The sequence below is a fragment of the Anguilla rostrata genome, chromosome 9 (genome assembly GCF_018555375.3).
Source record: "Anguilla rostrata isolate EN2019 chromosome 9, ASM1855537v3, whole genome shotgun sequence".
NCBI classification, from domain to species: Eukaryota; Metazoa; Chordata; class Actinopteri; order Anguilliformes; family Anguillidae; genus Anguilla; species Anguilla rostrata.
In genome coordinates, this window is record NC_057941.1 from 28561018 (window position 1) to 28588007 (window position 26990).

A 26990-nucleotide genomic window follows, 5' to 3' on the forward strand; every position below is an offset into this window, starting at 1 on the left:
GGAAACGCGGCTATTGTTTTGTTACTTGTTACCAGCGTACTTTATGATTAGTGGAGCCTCTCAGTTTTTAACATGCAAGTTGACACTATGACTGTCTTAGCCCTATTTTGTAATCCCTGGCCCAAAAAGCCTGATGAAAATATTTGCCTGCCAGCTCCACTCCTTGAGGTTTCCCATGCAATTCTCCAATAATTTCTTTTCCGGTGATGGTTTGTGAGTGATGACAGCTCTTCCATATTCACCCTGTGCTAACAATTGCCATTTGTGGGCAGTTCTAGCTCATTTTACATTATTTACAATGTCCCTAAGAAAACTTATTTTTTTTAAATGGTGAAAGTCCTTTCATGCACATGTCATAGCTACGTATTAAAGCTCATATTAGCCAGAAGCACCTGTTTAGCCCTGTATAGTTATTTTGTGAAGAAAAAGGTACAACCTTGTACCATTACCAAATGTAGGTTTTATAGTTATTTATTTCATCATAGTTTCTTACTTGTTAATTACACTATCCTAGAAGGATTGTCCTGCCTGGCAGAATTCAAGCTATTATCTGATTTAAATCATTAATCTGGTAAATGTCAATGAGAAAATTAATTGTGGAATGCAAGGGAAAGCCCAGTTATGTAGTGGCTTTATCTGCCTATGAGAGACTGGCAATTACTTGTCATCTCCCTCTCTTTCTATCTCTTTCACTCTCTATAACCGGCACACTCTCACGTGTCATGCATGCATGCATACACAAACCAACTGCAACCATGGAAGCGGAGTGGAAAGATTGATGCAACTATGAATATTTCCTTCTACTCTGGTGACTGGTAATAATTCATTGACATTTGGCAACTGGCAAACATTGGGCAACAAGGGTCCTAAAGTAATTTTTTCTTTTTTTGTTTTGTGTGCCTACTTTCATTGTCAAAAACTGCCCAGATGTTTGTATGGTTTACATTATCCTGATTGTCATCATCCATTTTTATATTCAGAAATAAAAACCAATTTTTTAATAGTTCAGTGTTTTCTTTGTCAGTGTTTGGGCTGAGAGTTCTTAACAATTTCACATGTAGTCTAGCCTGTCAGAGAAGTGTGACCTTACAGATTCGAATCCGTCCAGCTCATACTTAAAATGCTGATCTGGATCAGGAAAAACCTGGAATGTCCATAAGTGCTATGCACTTCGAGTATTGTTTTCTTCCTTTCTGTACTTTCAGCAACAAGGCCTCTGGCCCACACTTTATGCTCTGGCCCACACTTTATGCTCTGGCCGACTCATTCCGATCACTGCACTGTATGCTGGGATTTGTCAGCTGGCAGGCATGTAGACTAACCGGGAGTTGAAGGCAGTCACGATAATGGGGGAGGAGTGAAACAGAAAGTATCTCACAGGGTACGAAAGGAAAGTACAAAAACAAAAACTATTTACAGTAAGTCACAACAACTAACGACGCATTCCGCTGCCAATTATAATAATTCAGTTTTCGGTCAGCTCCTCGAGCCCTTTGGCGCCCTAGGGATTATAGAGATGGTCGACCTGCCAGATGTTTAGTCTGTTTTAGCACCGTACAGTGGTGTGTTAATTCTTTGAAGTTTTATGGTTATATATTCGTAGGTGTGATACGGTGGATAAAAGGCAGCAGGCGAAATTTCAGATGCGGGCTGCTTGCTGTAAACTGCTTGTATAATAGCCTATTGTAAATTTGCCCCCACCAAACCGAAACATTTGCGTGCGCGTGACTCGCAAAAAGCGTGTGAAAAATGTCAACTGTTAAAGATTTCAGAGCAGGAGAGAAACCGCGAGCATTCCAGAACCATCACATCCTAGGTGTTTCGTAATCCATGTGTTTTGTAATGCATATTGTTTTGTCTTTTTTTTGTCTTGTTTGTTTGGTTTTTTTTTTTTTTTTTATTAAAATTTGCGAATTATCGAGGGGGCAGTTGAACCACTTCTATCGCAACAGGCAGGAGTGAGTCTATAGCATATTCAAAGACCTGTGGTCTGCGATTTCGGTGCTATTATTTTCGTTGCCTGCATCGCCACGTTCGGACATTCGTTTCTAAATTCCAAGTAGTTGAACTTGATTTTACAGCTCGACTTGACGATCAGTGAGTTTTTATTTATTTATTTGTTTGTTTCGTAAAGAAATGTTGCATAGGCTACACAAAATTTGATACAAGCAAATGATCTGTCAAAGTATGGATATTGACCTATTCTGATAGCAACACGCAAATTTCAGATTCCCTTCTCCTCTAACGTGTTAGATCAAGGAAGAGGAAGTAGGGCTGTGTGCTCCTGTGTTAAGCGGTAGGCTGGCTGGAGCTCCTAACCTGTAGAGTTGGAACTCGGTTCCAGTTCGGCATTGCTGTCGTTTTCTTTGCATAGTGTTTACTTGTGGTTTTTGAGGTGGAATCACTTAGGCTTCGACGAGCTACAACTGGTAAGACTTTTTTGGCGATTACGACATTGTCACCCAGTTATTTTTCATGACTTGCTTTTGTTTTGTTTGTATTTTCACCGGTTTAGGGTATGAGTTGATGTTGGTCTAAACAGATTGATTTGTACTTTTGAAATATGCAGTTACTAAAAATAATGGGCAATAGTCCTCGAAGTTTGTCTCGTTGTTGGGTACACCTAATATTGACTTGTTGAAGCTGACGCATTGTTGTGAGTCATACCGGAAAAATAACAGTTTTTGATTCGAATGTGTTTCTTCGATTCCTTGAACCCCCACAGGACTTCTGTCAGATAAGTGGAATACTTTTGTGGAAGACTGAAAGTAAGGCTTTATATCACCAATTAATATAATCAAATAGACGTTTTATTTTTGATAGCAGATCTGTTGCAGCTGCCTGCAGATCCACTACTAAAGTTGTTTCTCAATTGAGCTTTATAAGACTGTTCAACATCGTAATATTTCCGACGAGATAACGACAACAGCTTAAGTAGTTGGCGGAAATTAAGCCATTCGCACTTCTTCAAGAGGACCGTTTCGCAATGCTTAAAACAAAATTACAGAACATACGGGCGGTGCTGGAGAAGATTGGAAACCTTACTACCGAGGTAAAGTTGGTTTCATATTGGACATTCAACAGACATTCACATTCGGCATTTTGTGCCTTAGTTAGGGACCGAGGTAAAAGTACAATCATAATCAGGAACCTGTGTGTTTCTTGAATTTTAATAAATTGGCCATCTATTACTTGTGAACACCAAAGGTTGTGGAAGACCTTGAAATGTGAATGTCCGTTGCATTTTGTGCCTGAGTTAGGGACTGAGGTAAAAGTACCATCATAATCAGGAACCTGTGTGTTTCTCCTCCCATTCTTTTTTATTTATTTAATAAATACTAAAATTGCTGGTTGTTTATAATAACATTCAGACTGTTTAATATCTGTCCTACTTCCACAACGTTTTTTCACAATTTATTAAAATTCAAGAAATCAATTAAAAATACATGTAATTCTGCTTAGATCAATGACTTTGCCAATATTTGACAAAAACTCCTCAAACCAATTGCAGATTATTCTATTAATGCTTGGCCTTCTTCCACAACCTTTGGTTTTCACAAGTAATTGATTAAAAATGTATTAAAATTCCAGAAATCAATTAAAAATACATGTAATATGCTTAGATCAATAACTTTGCCAATATTTGACAAAAACACCTCAAACGAATTGCAGCTTATTCTATTAATGCCTGGTCTTCTTCCACAACCTTTGGTTTTCACAAGTAATAGATTGCCAATTTATTAAAAGTCAAGAAACACACAGGTCCCTGATTATGATTGTACTTTTACCTCGGTCCCTAACTAAGGCACAAAATGCCGAATGTGAATGTCCGTTGAATGTCCAATATGAAACCAACTTTACCTCGGTAACCTAACTTTGATGCATGTCATTTTCAAAACTGGATTGAGTTAGATTACTTATAAGTACAATATAACCGGTATACAGCTAATTTGCACGTTATGTTGAACGTTTTAACCTCAGGAATGATTAGTGCAACCTGTTTTTCATGTTTCGGAGCCAGTCATTGCAAAAAATTTGCAAAAGACCGTTTTGAAATGACGGCGTAACTCTTGCGGTGTTGCGTTACAGTATCATCACTCTTCTTATCATTTCATTGAATTAGTCTTTTAAACTTGACCGTGTAATGGCGATAAGTGTATTATTTCTCATTTATTGAGAAAATTTATGCTTATCTGTAAAACACGTAGGACCACTTGTTTAATGTAAACATTTCTGAATTGTTTTGTGCATAAATATTTTTCCATTCCAGTTAAATGGGAGGCTTTTTTAAACAGCGAAGTTTTGCAGTAAATGATCCTTAAATCCCTTATGTCCTGCCAATTATTTAAAAGCTTGGATGTACAATGATTTACAACAACAAATCTCCTAGCTGTAATGAAACAAGATTCTATAACTTGGAAGAGAAATACTATTGATTGGGGCCTGGCTTCCCATAACCATTGCAGTATTAGATAATTTTAGAGCCATCTAAGACAATTGTCCCAAAATATTTCTTACTAGAGTTTTGGGGAAGCTCGGCTGTAATTGACAATGATGCAAACACAATGACTTCAATAAACGTTTATTGATACCAACACACAATTATAATGCAAAAAATTAAAAAGCAAAATAAAACAAGCATCAAACTAATCAAAAGACGCAAGTTTAAATATTGAATATTGAAGTGGTCACAGCATGATAGTGCAGTGAGTAGCACTGTCCCTTCACAGCAAGAAGGTACTGAGTGTGAACATGACCAATGGCTGTTCTGTGTGTGTGCATGTTCTCCCTGTGTGTGCCTGGGTTTCCTCTGAGTACTCGAGTTTCCTCCCAAAGTCCCTAAAGACATGAAGGCTAGGTTAATTGGAGAGTCTGCATAGTCCTTGAGGTATGATTGTGTGAGTGAACATTGTGAATTACGGATTGGTGACCTGTTCAGGGTGTATTCCTGCCTTTCAGCCAGTGTCTGCTGGGATAGGCTCCAGCCCCCTGCATCCTTGCCCAGGAGTAAGTGCTTTAGAAAATGGATGAATGGACTTTATGCTCAGTGCATTGGCCCAAGCTTTAGTTTGATCGGACTAGTGATAAAACCAAGATCACACTTCTTCAGCTTTTTAGTCGCAAGCTAGTCCTTTTACCTATTTTGCAACAGTATCTAGCCAGCTAATTAACATTGTTTTAAACTGAAATGTTTAGCTTACAATGCAGGCATGACTTCATTTTTCTATCTATGTGAAAATGTCACCAGAATAAAACATAACGTTTTTATTTTATTACAGGCATTTAGCAGACACTCTTATCCAGGGTGACTTAGACAACTTTTACATAGCATTTACATTGCATCCAAAACACCAGAGCAAGAAAAATGATGGATGTCAAATTTTTAATTCATTAATCTTCACAGAAGATACCAGTGTTTTTTTTTTACAGTGATGTTGTAATAAATTTAGCTGAGCTTGTTGGCTGGCTTTGGTATACACCTTGAGTTTACTTCAGCCTTGCTTGCAATTACATGTCTGGGGAAATGAATACGAAACTAACAAATCCACATTATCATATCCAACAAGTACAAAAGTTGTGCCTCATTTCTTATGGGTTAATAATAGGCTAAATGACAAGTGGATAAGCAAATCAGATGTCTAGATTACAAAACACAAACAGATGAAACCAAGTTGGAACAAATAGAAGGGAACACAAAGGCTGTATTTAAGTATAATTAAGTAAAGTAAAAAGTAAAAGTTATGGTAGAGACTGTTTGCATCCAGGTATAGCTATATAATGATGTATGCTATTTGCACCTGGGTGTACATAGTAATGTTTGCTTTTTGCAACCAGGTCTACATAGTGAATAATGCTTGCTTGTACCTGCATGTACATGATAACTTTACTACTGGGTGTAAATAGAGGCAGAGGCTATTGGCACCTGGGTTTGTGTATTTACATTGAGTAGATAGTGCCATTTACACCAATGTTAAAGGGTTTATCAAATCTAAAATGTTATATATTTAATCAATAATTACATTTTATTTAAATATATATGTATATTATAATTTAGTGGAATATTTAGGAAAACTGGAGATTTCACAGAAATTGTTCATTCATGCTAGTGTAGCGTTAGGCAACTTTATTACATGACTAAATGGATTATTAAACTTGAGTACGGAAAACAGTCAGGCTGTGCTTGTATAGAAAATGTGACAGAAAGAAATGCCTTTACAAGCCATTTAGAAAACACTCTAGCCTCAACAACAGCAAAAGCCTAAGAAACGATGAAGGGATCAAGCCTCTTACCCCCAGTTGGATAATACTGAATCTGTAGCACAAGTGACAAATATGAATCAGCATGAAGTTGATAATTAAAACCAAAAGCATATAGGCTTCTCTTTTAAAGACATCCATTTTAGGACTAGAATGATCCCATATTGCACAGATTGCAATCTGGTTGCTCGTCTTTGGACCTTTTCCAGCGCGTCTATATCTTTCTTGTATTATGGTGCCCAGAACTGCACACAATACTTTAAGTGTGGTCTGACAACGGTATTGTATAGGGTGAGTATGATCGCCTTAGATTTATACTCAATACTCCTGGCTATGTATCCCAGCATCCTGTTGCCTTTTTTTTTTTTTACTGCTACAGCACATTGACCAGACCCTGATAGGCTTTGATCAACTATTACTCCCAAGTCTTTTTCTACATGTGCACATTCTAATTTTGTACCACCCATAAAGTAATCCTGCCCTATGTTTTTATTCCCCACATGTAGAACTTATAGTTATATAGTTCTACATGTGGGGAAGTTATATAGATATAGTTATAGTTCAAGTTATATTGAATTTAATTTGCCAGGGTGATACACAGTTGGTGATTACATCACCGGCATGGGGTCTGTGCTTCATCTCTGTCTCTCTAGTGACCCCCACTGGTTGATCAGGAGTCTGGGGTCTGCTTGCCAAAGCTCCACATGAAGTGTCTTCTTCCATCTCAGGTCTCTGCAAGCTTTAGCTGTGGACTGTGTGAGAAGAAGTGTTTGGTGAAACCACGTGTTTCGGAGATGAAGCAAAGATGCTTACACTCCTGAATTAGCTGCAGAGGTCATTGCATGAACATGGCTAAGTAGCTAGTCCCTCCAAATTAGGCATTGGGCATGTCGTATTTTTGGTTGTGAGATGTGTGGCGTAGTATATTCTGGAGTCATATGTGGACCCCCCCTCCCTGCTGTAACACTTTCTCAGCTGTGGTTCTGTCTGCTGGCCCACTGTTTAATCTCAGCACCTCTCTCAGTCCATCCTAGCTACAATGAATTCAAGTGAATTAAGGATATCATCATATAGAGTTAGTATATGCATACAATTCATTTTCTTGTTTTACCCTACTAATCATATTGGCTACATTAACCTCACCATCATGTCCAGAGTTAACATTAACTGGGTAACAGTTGGCTAATGTCAGATGGCAAGCAAAAAAGTTGGAGTTTTCAAGCCCATGACGGGTACTGTAATATTTAAAAGATTGACAGAGCCAGTACCAGTTGATCAATTAGTGATTTTTTCCTCTAGTTCCCTTCTAAATGAAAAAAAGATTTAGAGGATGCAGTTTCACATTTAGGAGGCATTTAGATCTTATTGTGGTGTTTAATCTCGTGATCACAACTAGGCAGTCATGAGATCAGCAGTGCTGGTGGCCTGAGATGAGGAAGTAGGCTGTCTGCAGAAATGTCTTTCTGCAGAACAGACAATAGGTCATTTCCAGTTCACAATGTATAGTACTGTACTCCAGCAGTTCAAGCTCTGTCACTGGGTTTCCTAGCCGTCAATGTGGCATTCATTCTGGAGTAAGCTCATTTAGGAAGTGTTATATGCTGTCAAAGTGCCTTCCTCATTGTGATTGTGATGTAGCTGTTAACACGGCCATTTGCTTCACCACGGCTATATTTTCTACTCACTGTTGTAAGTTGTATTTTTATTCATTTTTATTTTATTTTGTGTTCAATAACTAGCTACTAGCTAATGTTACCATGTACCAACTAGGTAGCTGGAGTTACCTAGATTATCAGGTTAAATTGGTAACAAATGTTTACTGGAAAAGGAAAAGCATTAACTCCATTATATTTTTACATTTGATGATTCAGTCTGTTAATATGTTTGAATTCATTTTCACCACACTAGGACACAAATCTCGCATTACGACAAATAAAAAAATAATTTTACTGTCATGCATAGACTCATACCTCTCACATACAGTGCATGCCTCATTCATTCAATGTACTGTACACGTGACTACTGAAATTGTCACTCTCCGACGTTATGATAATCATCATGTTATCATTCCATGTGGAGTGATAACATGGGCACCCTTCGTGTTCATTGTAGATACCTAATTTAACTTTAAAAACAAGGTTTTTGTGTAAATCGTTAAGTATTCACTCATTCCAGTTGCATTGTATTTCTCAAACAGCATTTTTAAACGTGTTCTCTGCTGCAGCACAATGTCCCCCATTGAGCCTGCACGGTTGTGTGTGTGTGTGTGTGCGCGTGCCAGGCTCACTGTAGGTCAATCAGCCTCTCTGAAAATTCTTAGAAAAATCTAGTGTATGTCATAATAGTAATGCGTCACTTGAACCATAACACCTGACAGTAACATCTGTCATGACATTTCCTGATAAAAGTATCAAAAGGATTAAAATGACATAAAAGTTGACTGTTATGCCTTGTGACAGCTGTTATGTTGTGTATGACAGTGTTTTTTTAGACTTAAGTCAAAGGGTTCAAGTGAAGTGTTACCATCATAACTGTACATTTATGCATAACTATGCACATCGCACAGTCCGTCACTGTTTCAGTAATATAAATAGCTTGATTACTAACATAATCATTAGTTTTTATGTGGATTGTAGTCTACATTTTACTTATATTTGTAAATGTATATATATGTAAATGTATATATAAAACAAATCTATTGAATGAGGAACATCAGCTGTGCCATACGGGAACTGTGGGTTAATACAGCAATCTTGAGCTGGTAAGTGTCCTGCTGCCCCTTTTTGACTCACTGTTGCCCCCTGCAGGTCAGTCTGCATAAGTTAAAATGGAGGACAGGATGCTTCTGCGGAACATTCGGCAGACCCCGAAGCCCAGCACACCTGTGTTAGGTATTCCCTCTGCGGCATGCTCTCCTGCCTTCATTGTGTTTTACATGTTGTTTTACATGTGTTTACATTTTCCCTCTGCGTGTGAATATTAAGGTATGAAAAAAAAAACTGCTATGCTAAAGAAGGGTTGCAAATGACCCACTGCCTTCCTCTCATTCGCCTTCCAGTGGTTTCCAAACTCATCATGCTTTGCTTACCCATCGTCCAAATTGTTCTGGGTGAGTGTCCCGGTTCCCTTCATAAATATTTCATACTGACCATAGGTGCATGGCACCTTGGTGCCCGCATTAAGACTTCATTATCCCCACCGCAGGTACAATTTATCTGAAGGATTGCCCTGCCCAGCCCTACATTCCCATCTATGTGTTGGTTTCGGGGGTGTTCACCATGTGCCTGTCACTGCTGTCCTGCCTGCCCTGTGCCAGGGAGAGCGAGGAAGGGGAGCAGAACCCCCTCAGCAGCATCTGCACCGCTTGGAACTCCCTGTTGACTGTCTTCCTCTTCTGCTGGTTCATCGCTGGTGAGGAAGGGGGGCAGGGGTGAGCCCTAACACAAATGAAATGTGCTGAGAATATATTGAAATAAAATATATTATCAGTATCTTTATATAAAATGTATTATCAATACATTGCTACACAAAATATTTCCACTTTCCGATATTGCAATATACAATAGAGTACATTCAGAAAATTTTATTTAAAACATTTTAATTTAAATTATCATAATTTATCATATTTCACTGTATTACATTTTCATGCGGGGTAATGGGGGAGGGGGGGGGGGGGGGGGAGTTGGCTGATGAGGAAGCCCAAGTGAAAAAATAGTGTGCTGGTTTTTGCACACTATGCTGAAGTGTACTATTTTTATACTTAAGAATACTTGAATTATAATTAAAGTTTATATCAAGTATGCATCATATGCTATTTTTTTTACAGAAAAAAGTTTCATGTTCAAAAAAAAAAAAAAAAACCTTTTCCAATGTTGCATTTCTTCCTTTTTGCCCTTAAATGCAGGCAACGTATGGATCTACTCCATATATGCCCCCAGCTATAGTCCATTGGAGTCCATGTACTGCCACAAGACCCTGTATCTGTTTGCGTTCTGGATGACTACGCTGGTCTACATCCTGGTGGGAGTTCTGCTGGTTGGAGGCTGCTGTGCCCTCATTTGTATGGCTGTGTGTGGGAGGAGTGGCTTTGGGAGTGGATTCAATGATGATATCTGAGGCAAGGGGTCATAGGTCAGGGGTCATGACTCATGGGTTCCATTATTTGCCTTGTAAATCTGGAGTCCTGACCCTGAATGATCACAGTCGTCTCTCTCTAAATTATTTCTGAATCCAGAAATTAAGAGTCTTTCTTACTCAATTATCTGCCAGAGTTGGTCCTGGAGAGCCACAGGATCTGCTGGTTTTTGCTGTTTCTCAGCACTTAATGTATCCGCTAAATCAGTTGCTTACAGTTAAATCATTTTTCTTGTTTTGTGGGTCTCAGCCATTTGTGGATTTTATTGGGAAACAAAAACCAGCAGTGCCCGGGGGTAGTGAAGGTTGATTTTGCTTGGTGGATGGGAAAAAAACCTTGATAATTTACATTCGGGAATGGGATTGGATGCCCCTGAAACAACATTTACACCTTTGCTCAGTCTGCCTATCATTGGTCTACATAACAGAGAGCACTTTGCTTCCTCACCTTTCCACTTGTGACTTTTTTTCTACACTTTTGAGCTGCCAGCTCCATTGTATTGCTTTATCCCAAATCGTTCAAGGTGGAACACCTCACTCCCTCACACCCCACAATAGACTACACTAGAGACCACAAGAATAACAAATGTTTCATTATATTGCTGCAAGAAATGTTTACTTAAGCTTTGAAAAGGAGTGTTCTTTATGGTGAAATGTATAATGGATGGATGAAATGAATTGAATCTATGACCCTGAAAAAGAACTTATTTTAATATGATTGTGACTGTGTGAATGTTGTTGATTCGTAGTTCATTTGTATATGAGAATATGGCCACCACAGATAACAACATTGATTTAACTCCATGTGCCCTGCTTATGTAAATGCCACACTTATGCTCCTGGCTTTTTCACAAGATTCGGTTGTGTGTTGCAATGATCACAGAATAAACATCAGCATTTGTGTGTTTGTGCCCTCATGCATGTGTACATATGCGTGCATGCATGTGTGTACACGTGTGTACTCCATTATTTCTGATTAAATGAGCAGCTCTTGCAGAGGCAACCAAGACAGGTTTCGTATGGTCATGGACAGTCCTTTAGCACAACCTCGCAGCTCAGCTGATGAGATTTATAATCGGCTGCAGTTGTTTGCATGCTCTGAGTTAAGGGTGGATTGGTTCAGTGTTAGTCCAGTGTTAGTGTGAAGCTACATGCTTTCTGTCCAGTGTTACTAGTACTACTGATGAGAGTAATCCTGCCTGTTACGATGAATGTGAAATAAATTCTCTGCTGAAAATTGGTGTCCTCTTAAAAGTCCCAATGAAACATTAAGTCAGATTTATAAGCACACAACTCTGGAAACAAAAGGACATGGACACAATCATATTAGTATTAGTTCCACAGGTTTAATCCATAAAACATATAATTCAGTGTGTGGACACATCTAAAAATGTGCTTAAACTTAAAATCTGATACTGACAGCTGCAGTCCTCAGTACAAAGCATTTGAGCCACTAATATGGAATACCATTATCAATGATGGATTTTTTTTTTTTTTTTTAAATAATTGATGTATTGGTATTAACATATAATAGAAAACACACATATAAGTTGCAGGGTAACAGAAAGATTTTGAAATCCTGTAACAATATGCTGCTCTAATGCATTTGGAAGCAGGAGTGGTTAATAACAAAGACAAACAAGTTGTTCTGAATCTGTCTGCATTAAATAACATCCACTAGTGCTGGCAAAGTGAAGTTTCATGGGCCCTGTAATGAGTGGAACTGCAGGAAGCTGGCAATATCTGATTTGCTTTAATGAGTTATGACTGTTTTTCACCAGAGAACACAGTGATTGATCCAAATCAGCCAGTCACTGATAACATGGTAGCTCCTATTATTAATGAAGCCTCATTGACTAGATGACTTGAGACGCCAGATTGATAATGTGTAAAACATCTCAGGACAAACAAGCTTTACCCACATTGAGTGCATGATGTGCAACTGAACGGAATACAATGGAAGACTTACAGACCGTACAAGTATTGTTCCAGCTATTATACATGGATGAGACCAAGTCTCAAAAAATGGCATAAGAAATAAAATGCCCCACATCTACCAGAACTAGCTTACTTAACTGACTGGTAGATGATGAGCATCAGCAGATGAGCTTTATGGTTCAAAACCATGAACTAATAAACAGCACTAATAAAATTATTTTTATAGTATTTCAGCCCTAACAGTCTGATAAGTTTTCTGCTGCTACGCTCTTGTTCAACAAAAATATATTGCCATACATTTTTTTTTTAAGTTACTGTAATAAACTGAATAACAGATTAAAATAGTTTGAAGCACTCAAAACATATTTTCAATACATATCAATATATTGTCCCTTTTGCTTCATATATTCTGTTGGTTATATTCACATTCCAATTCCAGTGAGACTAAAGAAACTACAATTTGCATATTTTGTAATGTCATTTTGTTATTCAATGCATAATTGCAAATTACACTATATTGTACATTTCAAGTAACAGTTCCTTATTTCACAATCAGTCAGTGTTATGTCTTGATATTTACAGTCAACGCTGAAAATGTTATCAGAACAGGCTTCCATTGTCACAAAAAGACAAATCTAGAATCATAATATATTGGATCTCCATATATGAGGGGAAAAATTGTTGTGTAAAGGCAGTTACCAATGTACCACTCCAAATGCCCTCGAATCTATGAGGACCCCCAAATAATAAAAATTACACTACTCATTTTAAGCTACAGCAGTTCATTAAAAAAAACCTAAAAATCACACTATCCAATAATTTGTCTTGTTAATTTACACAGGTGAAGAGAAACACCTTTTATGATTTCTCAAAGACATTAATACTCTAGATTTCTGCTGATCAATTTACATCGAAATATATTGCAGTACTGTACAAACACTGGAGAGTGTAAACCCTGTTGAAATGTGAAGGCTCCTGGCAGTGTTTTCAGCCTGATTCCTTGTAAACAGGTATTGAATGGATAATAGAATTATGACTGACAGTAAAAATCTGACAACAGAATTGGACACAAAAACTGCTTGGTATTCTAGAATTACACTGCAACTAGAGATACAAAATTCTATCAAAGAACAGGAAACAAAGATTCCAGTTTGATCTAATTCAGCCGGTCTTTGCATACATTTGCCTGTCACATTTAAAGGAAGAGACTGGCATACAGTAGTAATTCAGGTTTCATCACTGCCTGTGGTCGTGATTCTGTAACTGGCCAGAATCTTCGAGAAACTGACACTGGAAAAAAATGGAATTTGTGTGGGAGACCTTCTCAGTCATACAGTGGGTTAGAACAGAAATTAAATGGATGCGAGATCTTAATTGTGTGTAATCTCATTGTGTCCTTACCATACTATCTGTCCTCCACGCTCTACTGAACACAACTATAGTGATCATAATATAATCATTTTAATTGCATTATGTGTTTCAGATTCTCAACATGACATATAGCTTAATACGAGAACATAATCAAATAAATCCGTGGTCAGTTTCACAACAGCGTTAATGGGAAATAATGTAGCCAGAATTTTTCATCTGCTAAACCTACTAAAATTCAATTTATAGTCAAATGTCATTTGGTTGTGGAATAAATACAAACTTACAAAGGCTGGTAACCAGTCGCTTTTAGGATCCTGTCAAAATTATGTTTGCTTTTTTAAAAAACTATTATTATTCATTTTAAGCTGCAATGGGCAATGTCATATTGAGTCTAACCCTGGGATGGGCAAGGTAGCCTGTATCTGTTTTGGGATTTCATGGCAACTTAATGATTTAACTAGAAAATTTATCTAAATTTCCTCATGAATACGTAAGTCTCAATATGAAAAGTGTAACTGTGGTATAACCCGAGTGAACAGGTTTTGGTGTTTAGTTAATTTGGCTAGGGTAATTTGTGGAAACAAAAACCTATAAACACAGAGGCCCTTCAGGGCCATAAATGGCCACCCCTGGCCTTGCCTTTATGTTTGAATGCAGTTTTCAGGTAATCTCTGTAGTGTCCGTCCATGATGATGACAGCCTCAGCACAGGTAGAACTTCCTGACTACAACTGGAATAGTTTACCCTGATGTGTGTTGCAAGTCATCAGCAGGAGCACAGCCTTACTCTCCATTTGTAACAGTGGCATCGATACCATATAAGGAGATGTACACAGTCCTTAAGTTTGAGGCTTCGTCTGAATCTGTATGTACTCTGAACCTTGGTCTGACTCTGTCTGGGGTATCTTTCTGCACTTCACCTTCAACCTCTTCACCCAACACAAAAATAAAAAAAGAAATCCCACAGGATCCCACAGACTGCTCTCACAGGGCTTTAATAAAAAATGTGGGAAGCAGGCATCAGCCTGCCCGGTCTCACTATAGTCCTTCCCGACATTTCCCACAGCACAGGAGTCCCAGGGGATGTTGTTGGGCCGGTTGGATAAGCTACAGCCAATCAGAGCCAGCCTGGTCTTCGGTCCTAGGGCCCTTATTGCTGCTCACCATCCTCATGATCGCTCTCAGAGGACTGCCAGGTGCCTGGCCCCTCGTCCTCTAGAGACCCACCTAAAAAAAGGGGGGGAGGCGGTTTTTAAACAGGACAGTTCCCTGTTCCCTCACACTCAAATTTAAATATATATTATTAACAGATTCAGAAGACACCATGAAATTTACATTTAGGCTTATTCCAGACCTGCTACATAAGTGCATGAAAAAGGTTAAGGCAACAGAGAGCTGGTGCCAACTCATTAAGGTCACTTCCAATAGTGGCTGTTAATACATAACTTACAAGTAGCACATACATAAACTTACTATATATTTAAGGCCATAGTTGGCGCAAGAGGGAAACTGAGAATGTAGTGTTCCAAACAGCAAAAGGGTTTGAGGTTGGTTGAAGTTTATGATTATTATTAATTTTTATTTTATTTTTTATTTTTACCACTGTTTAGTGCAGAACCAAAACGAATAACTCCCCAAATGTATGCTTAATGAGATGATACAGCATTGAAGCTTTGTAGACGGGATTGTATGCTAGGGACGTTAGGACAACTGCAAGGGCCCTGACAGGAAGGAGCCTTCCAAAAACTAACAATATGATAAATAAAATTAATTTGTTTTATACGTTAAAAGGTACATTTAATATTAAATATAACCTAATAGAGGCTGTTGATATAAAGCTAATCGTGTTCTAGTTTATTTTTGATTCATGTTTATTGTTAGAATTTAATTTGTTCATTAAATTTGTTAGAAGCAGGCAAATCTCATTCAGTACATATATTTATTATAGAGTAATATCATTTAAATTATTATAATCTAAGCATTGATGTACCTTTGATTAGATCAGATTTATTTTCCCTACCTTTCGCAAGGTGAACGGAAAACATGGTGCTTCCGGAACCCTCCTCCTCGGACCCTTCTGCCTGCGCGTGATTGGCTGCTGTGTCCTGCCAGTCGCTCAGCGCCCTCTGGAATGAATGAGCCAAGCAGGCGGTCAATTTTTTGGCCCGTTCGGCACGGCTGCACCAGAACACTCGGCATTGCAGTTGCTGGCCCTGCTGCCTGCAGATGTAGAGGAAAACGTTTGGGTGGTCGGCATCGGCCGCGCAGTAGGCAATGTCCTTCAGGTAGGTCTTCGTTAACTGGCGGCCCGTGGCTATCTCCTTCACCTCCACGTATCGCGGACGCACCACCAGGGCATGGTCCTTAGCCAGCTTCCCCAGCCCCGGTGCTGGGACTCCGCCCAGCAGTCGACCTATAGCTTCTCGGGCCTGCTCCATATCCAGAGAGTATATTTTCTCAGTCCCCAAGTAGTACACTTTGAAGAGAGGGTCACCGTGCGACAAGCTCTCAGTACGATCGCGCTGAAACCGACGTCGTAATGCGGCCGGGGACTTCTTTAGAGTCTGCATCAGGTGAAATGTGCCCAGTGACATGGCTGTGACGATGCGCGGACAGGCGCTCCCAGACGATTTTCATTCGCGGGTCAGATCTGGAATAAAAAGATGAAACCTTGATTAACCTGAGGGCCTGTATGAAGCTATATACAGTGCAACATTATGACGTGACGCAACACATTACCAAATACAAATGTACACGTTGGCAATCAGGTTCACAGAACCTCAATCCAGTGGGATTATGCCAATTTCAGAATCACAATTTGAATTTACATCACATTAGTTTTTTATAGACTTATGTCTATTAGACTACAGTCTTGACATGACAGAAATATGGCGCACAGTTCAGTGCGCATGCACATGTGTCTAGTGGGTAGGTATGTTTCAGTCCAAGAGAAAGAAGTAGCTTTATTGATCCACCAGATGGAGACAAGTTCATTTAATGTATAAAATGAATGTTAAAAAGTGAAAATCAAGCATATTTCAATTAATTTTCAAAACATAATTTAAATAACATCCAGTAAAATTATATCTTCGATTGCTGTATACACTAGTAAATTGACATTTGAAATACACTACACAAACAGGCCAATTGAATTGGATGAGTCCCACTATTATCTGCTTACCGTTAAACTTACAAGGTATTTTAAGTGTAAAGCACTAGATGTCCCTTTATGTTCTTTTAAAAATGGTTTCACGTTTATTTCCACTTGCTGAATGCCAAAGTGGCACAGAAGAAAGTTTGTTGTTCAAACTTATTGGAGATTGCTTTTATGGCATGCTCTCAGTGAAAATCTTTTGTGAAACTCCAATGTGTAGCGTAGATTTAAACGGATGTGGGCTAATGTGTATGTTGTAACGAGGTTCTTGTCTTAACACAACACAGTGCAGAATAGCAAACGGGGATCAAGCGTGTTTACGACGACGTAACTGAACTACGATAAACACTCTTCCCGGGTTGAGACTACACCGTATCAGGGAAGTTTGTTGCTGTCTTGGTAAGATTAGAAACAGGCGGGACTGCCCCCGTTCTGAAACACGCCACACAGGCTCAGAATAATTATAGTATATAATATGATACTAGAAGCAACAAAGAAGCAACGACAAATAAAACAATGAGTACAGTGAAATGATATTCCAAATTTCAAAGTACAAGCATTCAATTTCAATGAGGCACATTTCAATAAAATGGACAAAACCGATATTCCAAAATTGGAAAAGAAAAAACAAATGCAGTAAAAAAAAATAAATGCGTAAGTCAAAAACCACCATGTAGACCCTTGAGATAAAACCACACAATTCCACGTTAATAACTTTATAAGTGAATGATTGATATTAATTAAGGCAGTAGTACTCCTACCTGCTGCAACCGTACATTCTTGCATTAATTGATTGTTTATTAAATCATGTAGGCTATGATGGCAAGTTACCAGAAAGAGTCTCGTCAATCCATCGCCATATTAACCACTTGGAAAATCAGTCCAGTTTACAACGGTTGAAATAGAAGAGCCACAATTTGATCAAGACTCTCCCACTAAAATAACGAACCCCGCTGCGCCTCACTCAGGTCAATCCCCGCTGTCGCGCACGATCGAACAATTCTTCTGATAACTTAAAACTTTGTATCTGTTCTTACCGTGTAGGCTACCTGTGGTTGAAGGTCCGCTGCAGTTTCTTCAGTAGCACCGTACTCACCTTTTCAAAGCTGTTGAACAGGTCGAGCTACTCTTGTATACATCAACATCTAGTGAGTGACTTTCTGGAGTATCCTCAATCTCCTTTTGAGTAGCCAAATTTCGTGAACGAAGAGCGCGACTGCGCGTAAACTAAGGACAAATGTTTATAAACAAATATTCTAAATACTGTCTATATAATACAATTAAACGATAGATTGCCCAGGCAAGCCTTACCGCAATGTAGTTAGACAAATTCCAATTTCGTAATTTACCTGACGCTTTCAGGAAAATCGACTTACAAAACACAACGGGTTGTACTGTAGCCTGCTCTCTGGAGTCTCCTGTGTGGTTTCATTTGCAGGATATCCTTGTCAACAGTGAACCCTGACTGTCTGTCGCATGGACGTTGTGCACGGAGGCGTGTACGCTGAGAAAGCTGAGCATGTGAGCATTTTCCATGTATGTATCATTTGAGGTGTTTTAAAATGAGATGAGAGACGAGAAATCAAATATTAGTAACCACCGTGTAATTATAAGGGGAGGGTAGAGAACAGACAGGTAATTAATTGAAATGTAACTTCTCTGTTCTGTGACCCTCTACAACAGTAAAATGTTCAGTTTTAATTCAACTCTTAACAGATAACATTTTGTCCCACTCTAGAATGTAGGACCAAATGTTATCTATTAAGAGTTCAGGTAACACTGGACATTTTACAGTGCACCTACTCAAAATATAGGGAAACTCAGAAATAACCTATTTTCATCTTGTGATGGACCCAAATTAGCTAAAAGTATGTAGCTGTTAAAAACTTTAACTCGTGACAGAATAACCAGATGAATTGTGTTTTTTGTTTATATCCTGATGGAACACAAGTATGAAATCTCAATAACTTCTGCTCATATTTGAATGATTCATAATTTACTGACTCCAAGCTATCACTGCAGCACTTGAGCATGGTGATACACCAGTGATAAAAGAGAGCCTTTTTGAAGCTGGAACAGCATTAAACCTGGTAATAAGGGCCAATAGCTGTAACTGAAAATGATCAATTTAAATGCATTATTTGAGTGTACATGAACAGGGCCTTGCTGTGTGCCCAGGGGCATTGTCATGAAAACAGAAAAAAGCCTTCCCCAAATGTTAGGGAAACACAGAATTGTCTAGAATGTGATTGTTTGCACAGCATTCAAATTTTCCTTCACTGAAACTAAGGGGCCTAGCCCAAACCATGAAAAACACCCGCAGACCAAGGGGTGTCCATATACGTATTATATATATATATATATAATAATATATATATATATATATATATATATATATAGGACTGACGTGTTAGACAGTGCTCTCCACCACCATCATTAAAACACCAAATGAGGAAATATCTTTTGGGAAAAAAGGTGCTCCATCTCTCCAGTGGAGTTCTAGAGACTTGTAGAATCTATGCCAAGGCGCATTGATGCTGTTCTGGTGGCTTGCGGTGGCCCAATACCTTAATAAGACTCTTTATGTTGGTTTTTCCTTTAATTTGTCTCCTGTCTATATATACTGGACATTGTATTGGGCACAGGTACTCTGAATTTGTGAAATATATATCTATATGAACTCTGAAGCCTGGTATGACTGGTAAATTGGGCAATAGCCTCCTAGGCCATGCTCCAAACTGGTCAAGTCAAAGCAATTCAGTGTTTTTATGCTTTAACGTAGACCAAGATCTTCTACTTTTCCTTCAAGAACTCATCAGTCATATGGACATTCAGTGTTGTCCTTTGCCAGTGCATTGAATTCTGCTCACGAACACTCCCCAATTCACATGACCGCCATCCTGCCTACGTCAGAAACAAGTTGGTGACATGGCATCTCATAACCTCACTCCTAAGTGACGCAGTGACTTTTTTTACACAGACTTCCAAAAAAGGAGAACAGAGAAACTGGACTTTAGTCTTGGTCCATAATGGTAAGAGAGGGAGGGACATTGATTGAACTGTAGTAAAAGATTACTCTTGTCACGTTGCTGTTAGCTTCTGTTTTAGTTTTGAGTCACGGGAAGAATAACTTATAATCTTGTGCAAAACCTCCATGAGCACCTCCTTTTTTTGGTATGTTTAACCAAAAAAGACAGCATGTATTATATGCTGGCCTAGAATATATTAATAATGTCATAATTTAATTTATTTTCAGTATCATAATTGCATTTTACCTATCATAATTATCATTTATAGGAAAAGTAACCATGCACACCTGTTCTGTTTTCAAACAGGTTGAATGAGTTGTGTTTGGAATGTTGTGTTTTGGAATGCAGCTGTTTTTTGTGACTCTTTATTTTGGGAAAGCAGGATTTGAAAAGCCAAAATATCAGATAGGATCAGTGTGAGGCAGCTTAAGGCCAGTCACGACGGCTAAACGAGCGTGGCAAACACATCAAGGAAGTCACTGAGGTAACAATCCCATTCTTACCATACAGGTCTTACCACAAGAGTGCTTAGTAAGAAAGGTGATCTGTGTAAGCCCACTGCCTTTGCACATTGTTAATAAAAAAGAAAAAACATTTTTTTAGTAAGCCTCCAAACACCTATCAGCTTTATGAGGAATTTCTTATATACAACAACATACATTTATAATACCACCCTAGTCGCAAATTATATCTATACAATTTCTAAAGGATGGAAAAAGTTACAGACTGCCAAATGATGGTACTGACAAAACCGAAAAGAGATCATTTTTCTTTAACTGATCAATGAATAACTCTTGGTGCTGGGAGAACATTGCTATCACAAATTTGTAACTACAGCAAAAAGGAACTATGCGGAACTGCCCCTCACAGATACTTTACATATGGACTAATTTTTACGCCAAAATGTTTACTCTCTTTAACAGAGGGTATGCTTAGGCAGCTTGAGCAAACAGCAGCTGTGGGTGTTTCCATTAGTCTGGGCATACAAATCAGGGAATAAGAACATAAGAACACATAATGAAGAGAACAGCCCATTCAGCCCATTTAGGCTCATCTCTTACCTGCAGCCTCAAGAGTATCAATGACTGCATAAAGGTGAAGACTACATCATGATTGCACTGAATCCTTAGGATGTAATAAAGGCCCTGTTCCATACCGTGCAGAGCAACACCTTGGGCAACATGTGCTTAACTGAAACAAACTTCCATATTATTTAAAAAGGTCTTGCACCTTTGCCACCCAGCAGCAATGTGTGACGCATGCATGCAAAGCAGTTACAAGCTTTACATTCCATATGTGCGTCAGTACCCTGACCCAATAGATGCAAGAAACATTTGTTTGTGGTTAATGGAGATTGAAGAACTGTTTTTCAATTGTATAATGTATAACCCTCTTGCCCTCATTCAAAACTTTACTGTAGATACCAGGTACATGTTGTGCATTATACATTTGAACAAAAGGAAATGCCTAACTGGTATTAGGCATCTCTGACAGACAAGATGCCAGATAAGCAAAGCTGTATTAGGTTTCATGTATTTTGATAAATATAAATATTGTGTGCGTACATCTATTATTAGTCAGCTGTCTAATTAAAAAAACTGAATGTGATTTTCACATAATTACACCAGTGTAGAATACAAATGTGTTCACACAAATGGCACAAACAGCAGAATTATTATAAGATTGTTGTAATTATTAATAATGTCAGCAAAATATTTTCAAGCTGTCTGCATCAAAGTGATGGCAGGACATTTCTGGAAAAATGCAGGCCAGTTTTTCTGGAAGCAACTTCAGTGTGAATATGGTGTCATTGTGAACTAAAAAACAAAAATACACGGTGAAGCAATCAGAAAGGTTTGTTTGCCATTTTGTTTCTCTTACAGATATAGTGCATACTCTTTTCTGATTGATGTAAATACTTTCTGAAACCCTCAGGGTGAGCTGTACAAATCCTTGGTTGATTGCTAAAGAGGGTGTGGCTCAGTTGCAGGTTATTCCACTTGAAGCCTTGCTGACACCATGTTATCCTGTTGTGTCAACAAACATTGGGGAGCACTTGGCCCCTATGCAGTCATCTGGCCTAAAGTGAACCTCTGTAAAGCTGACTTTTGGAAGGCCAGGTGCTAGTCTGGGAATGTTTGCATAGTGAAGTCTGTCACTATTACTCATGTAACTCGGTTACATATATGTATGTTCTCTCACATTTACTCTGTTTGCTAAAAGAATGTCATGTCACTTGTATGCTCTTTTCAGGAAAATCCTGTGAGTATCCAGAATAAATATACTTTATTTATCTAAAAAAAAAAAGAAATGCAGAATGGACATGCACAACACTGTCTCTCCTGCTAGTTCTCATTCTTCTGGATCCAGTTGACCTGCTTTCACTAACCCCCAGAATGTGTAGGCCACAGCGTCTCATTTCAGCTGTAACCTGTGTTAACGTACCAGTTTCTTACATAGTATGCACATTCCAGAACCAATTCAGGACTTCCATCATATTTGTCAATAGCTTCCTTTTGGCTTTCACCACTGCCAGTCATACAAGTCTCTTGAATTGACAGGAAGGAAGGCACACATATTTGCAGTTATTTCCTTTGTTCCTGCTTCTGTGACCTAGGGATTTACATGACAGGGTTTTTGTAGACCCTTGTTCAACCCCCAGTCTGGAGGACCAGTGGATCGCACTTAGTCAGGCATCTACCCTTTGACTTGTCTGACCTGGACAAGCTTACCAGGAGCTTATGCTTCCACCAGCATAGCTCTAGGGGTGATTGAAACACATGACCCCTCGAACCACAGAAAGTTTGCATGTACTTTTGTTGAGATTAATATAGACTGAAGTGGGAGCGCAGTTAAGGTACTCACAGGAAATTATTTTGTAGATGAGTCTTCTGTCTAACAGGAAGAAGTCTATGCATGAGTGTAATTGGTGAGCATGGGAAAAGAAGGAAAAGGCCTTGGTTGTAGGAAATTATAGTTCTCCATAGGTCACACCGTTAGATTCCTACCATATGTATCCATAACCTTTGACATATGTTTTTAATGAGAGTCTGTCAGTCACCATCCATTGCAGAGGCATTAAAACTAAGGCTGTTAACCAATCAAATGTTAAAACAAAAAACTTAATCAAGAATAATGAGTAATTTGTGGTAATTTGTGATTTGACAGTTACACCAGAATTACTCATTATTATTATTTGCTTAATTCATGCTTTTATTACCTCCCGTCCTGACTTCTGTAATTCTCTAATTCTCTCTAATACCTTACTGACTCAACTGCAACACGTCCAAAACTCCTACGAGAATGCTAACTTACACTAGAACCTGGCAACACATCACACCCACTCTAAAAAACCTACACTGGCTTCTCATCAAGGCACGTATCAATTACAAAATTCTTTTGCTCACCAACAAAGCTCTCAATGACCTGGCCCCTCCCTAGCTCACTCATCTGCTAACTGTGTACACTCCCCCACGCACCCTCTGTTCCTCTAATTCAGGCACTCTCCTCACCATCCCTAAGACCTATCTACGTACGTTTGGTGACAGGGCTTTCTCTGTGGCTGCTCCCTCTCTGTGGAATGCTCATCCAATGAATATCAGGGAAGCAGAGCGTGTTGATATTTTTAAATCCCTACTCAAGACCCACCTCTTCAGCATAATTTACCCCTAGCTTCTCTATTGCCTCGCTTCGTATGTTTGTTGTTTGTAAGTTATCTTGTACTGCCTTCCGTTCTGTATTACTGTTCTATGTATACGTTTCGCCTTCTGTATTTATTGTACTCGCTGTTTTTAACCTTGTACCTTTGTTAAGTGAGCTTGGGCTCTGGAAAGGCGCTATATAAATAAAATCTATTATTATTAGTATTATTACTCAAATGAGAACAATGCCATTTTATTCTGCATGTATCCATATCCACAAATGCTGCTGTAGTTTTTATGTCATCCTGGTGCCCCATACCTCGATGTCTCTAATGCTGATATAACCTGATACTCAGTCATGCCCTGCTGTTCTGCTGGAAAGGGAGGTACAGAGGTGTGGAGCGGTGATCTGCATTGATGAGTCTAGCATTCCTGGACATGCCTACACCTGTACATTTTTTTTGTTTCATTAACTAGTTATCTTACGCAACTATAAAACTATAAAACAAACCTATTAAATGTACATTTTCTGAATAAGAACACATACTGTACACTTTGTGAGAACACAACTTCCATATTCCATAGTGTACCTTATTCCTATTCCATGATACATGTTTCACAAACTGTTGCAAACCAGAAACCTAGCTCTCAAACAAATACATTTTAGTATTGTCCAGGAATATCTCCATGCAACAATTGTATAATTTGAAGTAAGATTATGAACAGAAACTTTGTTTACTTATTTCCTAGTGTGGTTGTTGCTTTTGAGAAATACATTAGGACACACCTCTGTTCAGATTTCCTGTTTAGTTCACAGCTGGCAACTGTACAAAAAAACAACAAATACAACCACACTGGTAGGGCAACAAATAATTTTGGACAACCTGATTTTGGTCCTAAAATATGCATCATTTTCATTCTGTAGGAACTGGCCATTGATGCTGTTTTCCATATGTAATTAGGCAGGGAGTGTTGGGGGGTGGGTGGAGTGTATCTAAAACCTTGTTTTACAGGTTCTGGGTACACCCGCACGTGTGTGACTTTTCAAGGCTTGTTGTTTGTTCCACCCTGAGACACGAGTCATCGCAGACAATCACAATCTGCTTCACACTTTTGTTTTTCAAAAAAATATCCAAAGGGGGGCAAATCAGAAATTAACTCAAGTCACCCTTTAAATGAGCTAGGGTTATTGATGAGGTTCTCTGTCACCCTGCTGAGAGGACTTCAAATGCCTTCTCCAACTTCTGAGGATGCTCAACGGCACCATCTTGTGGCAGTGGAGCAGATTACCCGCCTGCACTGGCCTGTTGGCGTTGGTCATTTTTAACAGTAGACTGCACCATACCCAGTCGTGGCCACGCAGTGGAAACAAAGGGTGCTTTCCAGCAGCTTATTTATTTTTTCATTTCCTTGCTTCCTTTCCTTGCCTCATTTTCTCATATGGAAGGCCAAACAGGGTAAAAAATATGTGGCATTGACATCTGAAATCATGTATTGTCAACGTGGGTTCATTCCAGTCGCTTATTTAATCTTCTTGCTTCCTTTCCTTGCTTGTTCTTAAAGATGGCGTACCTCGATTGATTTCCGGATCAATCAAGGACCTCGGAGACAAAGAACAAATAAAATAAGGCCCCTGGGGACCCCCTACATTTTGTGGCAAGTGTCACAGGATCTTCAATGAACAAAGTGGGTCAGGGCGTCGCCGTAACGTCTCATCTCAAAGACACTGTCTCCTACCGTACAATGTGCCCATCACTGCTCTGGGACATTGGGGTGTATTTAACCAGAGGAAAGATTGCCCCCTGCTGGCCCACAAACACCACTTCCAGCAGCAATTTCCCACATGGTCTCCCAGCCGAAACTAACCAATCACAATTAGGATTGTAACATTATTCAATTCAATTTACACCCCTCAATTCAAATATCCACCAAGAGCGTATATTATCAGTGTTTTTTGTAGAACAGGAAGATACTGTATGTTCAGACTAGAGCCCGAACGATATATCGGCCAGGCCGATCGGGATCGGCAGTTATGCCGCCGATGTGTCCCGATATTTTAGTAAGTATAATAAACAAAAAAACAATGATTATTTATCTGTACTTGTCTGTTCGAACGTTGTGGTTGCTATTTACTAGAATTATCCAGTAGAGGGAGCTCTAATACAAGTGTGAACTGCAGCAGCTGACGCGCTACTTCTCTAATAAGACGTTTCTCACTCGTGCCTCATCCAATATTCTCCACTGCAAGACTTGTCTGCACAGATTCGATTGCCGCAATAAAGGTATGTATATTTAGTGAAAGTTTTTTAATTAAATGCGTTTATACGACCACTATGTTTATCAATCCTCATTATCAAGCGAGCGAGCTAGCTAACATATTTGGTTCACTTTAGCAAGCTAGCTGGCTAGCAAGCCTTTATGAAGTGGCAGTGAGCACATAAGCAGCGTAGGATCTACATTTCCAGAGGACATCGCTGTATTCTCAAATAAATAACCAGCCAAAATAAAATGGTGATTGAATGCATCACACATTTGTTTTTTTATCTGAGATAACGATATTAGCTACTATATGATGCTGTGTCAATAGCCAACGCGTTATTGAAAGCGAGTGTGTCATCTATCACGCGTCATCGTAGCAAGCTAACCAGACAGTAAAAACGCCGATAAAACACTTTTAACGTGGATCATTTTAAGCCATGTTATCTAGCTTTGTCGTGATAACATGAGAGAAGGATTGCTGTTGGAGAAGTGAATCAACCAACAGTTAGCGCGGGTGACCTGCACGAAAGCGCATTGTAGTTTTTTTCACGTATTTCATCCAGTCAATTTAATTTCATCTAACGTTACACTTGATTCACTCTTTGGCTCCGCTAGATAATGTCTTACTCTTTGAGATCATGTAGTAGAAATAAAATAAGAAAATATAAGTCATTTAACTTACTGAGAATATATAATACGAAATAATGAGGCTGGGTCAATAGCTAATGCGTTATTGCGAGCGAGTGTGTCATCTAGTCACGCGTCAGAGCGCATTGTAGTTATTTTCACCACCGAATTCTTACGGACAGGGAAGCTCGCTAGATAGTCTTACTCTTTGAGATCACGTAGTAGGAATAAAATAAGAAAATATAATTAATGTACTGAGAATAGATACTAAGAAATAATAACAAATTAATAACAAAAACAACAATAATAATAACATTCATAAAAATACATGTTTGAAACTGGAAAACTGACTTTTTAAAATTAATTTTTTATAGATGGCTGGAAAAGAAAGGAGTAAAAGCAAGGTGTGGAGTTATTTTGATTTCACACACTTAAAGATGGTGTTAATATATATATTTAATTTAATATCATTTTTTACTTTTTTTTATCTAAAAGGTCTTTGTGTGTTTATTTCTATTTTTATTTGTTTGCTTATAAGTTAAATGTTCTTAAATATAGAAACTTTAATAAAATATAAGTT

General features: G+C 38.6%; 2 protein-coding genes across 12 annotated transcripts; one reads left to right on the forward strand and one right to left on the reverse strand.

The window, feature by feature from the left end:
* The first annotated feature begins 1271 nt into the window (after positions 1-1271).
* LOC135263492 (transmembrane protein 272-like) lies at positions 1272-11309 on the forward strand. 7 transcript variants are annotated; one of them, XM_064351595.1, is made up of 6 exons: positions 2224-2429; positions 2726-2768; positions 9066-9149; positions 9317-9367; positions 9463-9669; positions 10163-11309. In XM_064351595.1, the coding sequence occupies exons 3-6, from the start codon at positions 9086-9088 to the stop codon at positions 10372-10374; spliced, it is 534 nt and encodes a 177-aa protein (XP_064207665.1). In that variant the 5' UTR covers positions 2224-2429; positions 2726-2768; positions 9066-9085; the 3' UTR covers positions 10375-11309. The 7 variants fall into 7 exon arrangements, with proteins under 7 accessions (XP_064207663.1, XP_064207666.1, XP_064207664.1 ...); XM_064351593.1 differs by lacking the exons at positions 2224-2429; positions 2726-2768 and adding an exon at positions 1272-1418; XM_064351596.1 differs by lacking the exons at positions 2224-2429; positions 2726-2768 and adding an exon at positions 1621-1952.
* Positions 11310-14679: 3370 nt separating this feature from the next.
* On the reverse strand, positions 14680-18329 carry LOC135263491 (protein FAM43B-like). 5 transcript variants are annotated; one of them, XM_064351590.1, is made up of 3 exons: positions 18231-18329; positions 15721-16350; positions 14680-14927 (listed from the first exon to the last, which is right to left on the reverse strand). In XM_064351590.1, exons 2-3 carry the CDS (start codon positions 16292-16294, stop codon positions 14851-14853), a joined length of 651 nt encoding a protein of 216 aa, XP_064207660.1. In that variant the 5' UTR covers positions 16295-16350; positions 18231-18329; the 3' UTR covers positions 14680-14850. The 5 variants fall into 5 exon arrangements, with proteins under 5 accessions (XP_064207660.1, XP_064207658.1, XP_064207657.1 ...); XM_064351588.1 differs by having other exon boundaries at positions 18166-18301; XM_064351587.1 differs by having other exon boundaries at positions 17892-18281.
* Between the last annotated feature and the right edge of the window lie 8661 nt (positions 18330-26990).

Coding starts and splice junctions, on each gene's coding strand:
- LOC135263492 (XM_064351593.1), top strand. CDS start 9,086: ATGGAGGACAGGATGCTTCTGCGGAACATTCGGCAGACCCCGAAGCCC. Junction 9,368..9,462: donor CATCGTCCAAATTGTTCTGG/GTGAGTGTCCCG, acceptor TCCCCACCGCAG/GTACAATTTATCTGAAGGAT. Junction 9,670..10,162: donor CTTCTGCTGGTTCATCGCTG/GTGAGGAAGGGG, acceptor CCTTAAATGCAG/GCAACGTATGGATCTACTCC.
- LOC135263491 (XM_064351590.1), bottom strand. CDS start 16,294: ATGTCACTGGGCACATTTCACCTGATGCAGACTCTAAAGAAGTCCCCG. Junction 14,928..15,720: donor TTCCGTTCACCTTGCGAAAG/GTAGGGAAAATA, acceptor CCCTTTTTTTAG/GTGGGTCTCTAGAGGACGAG.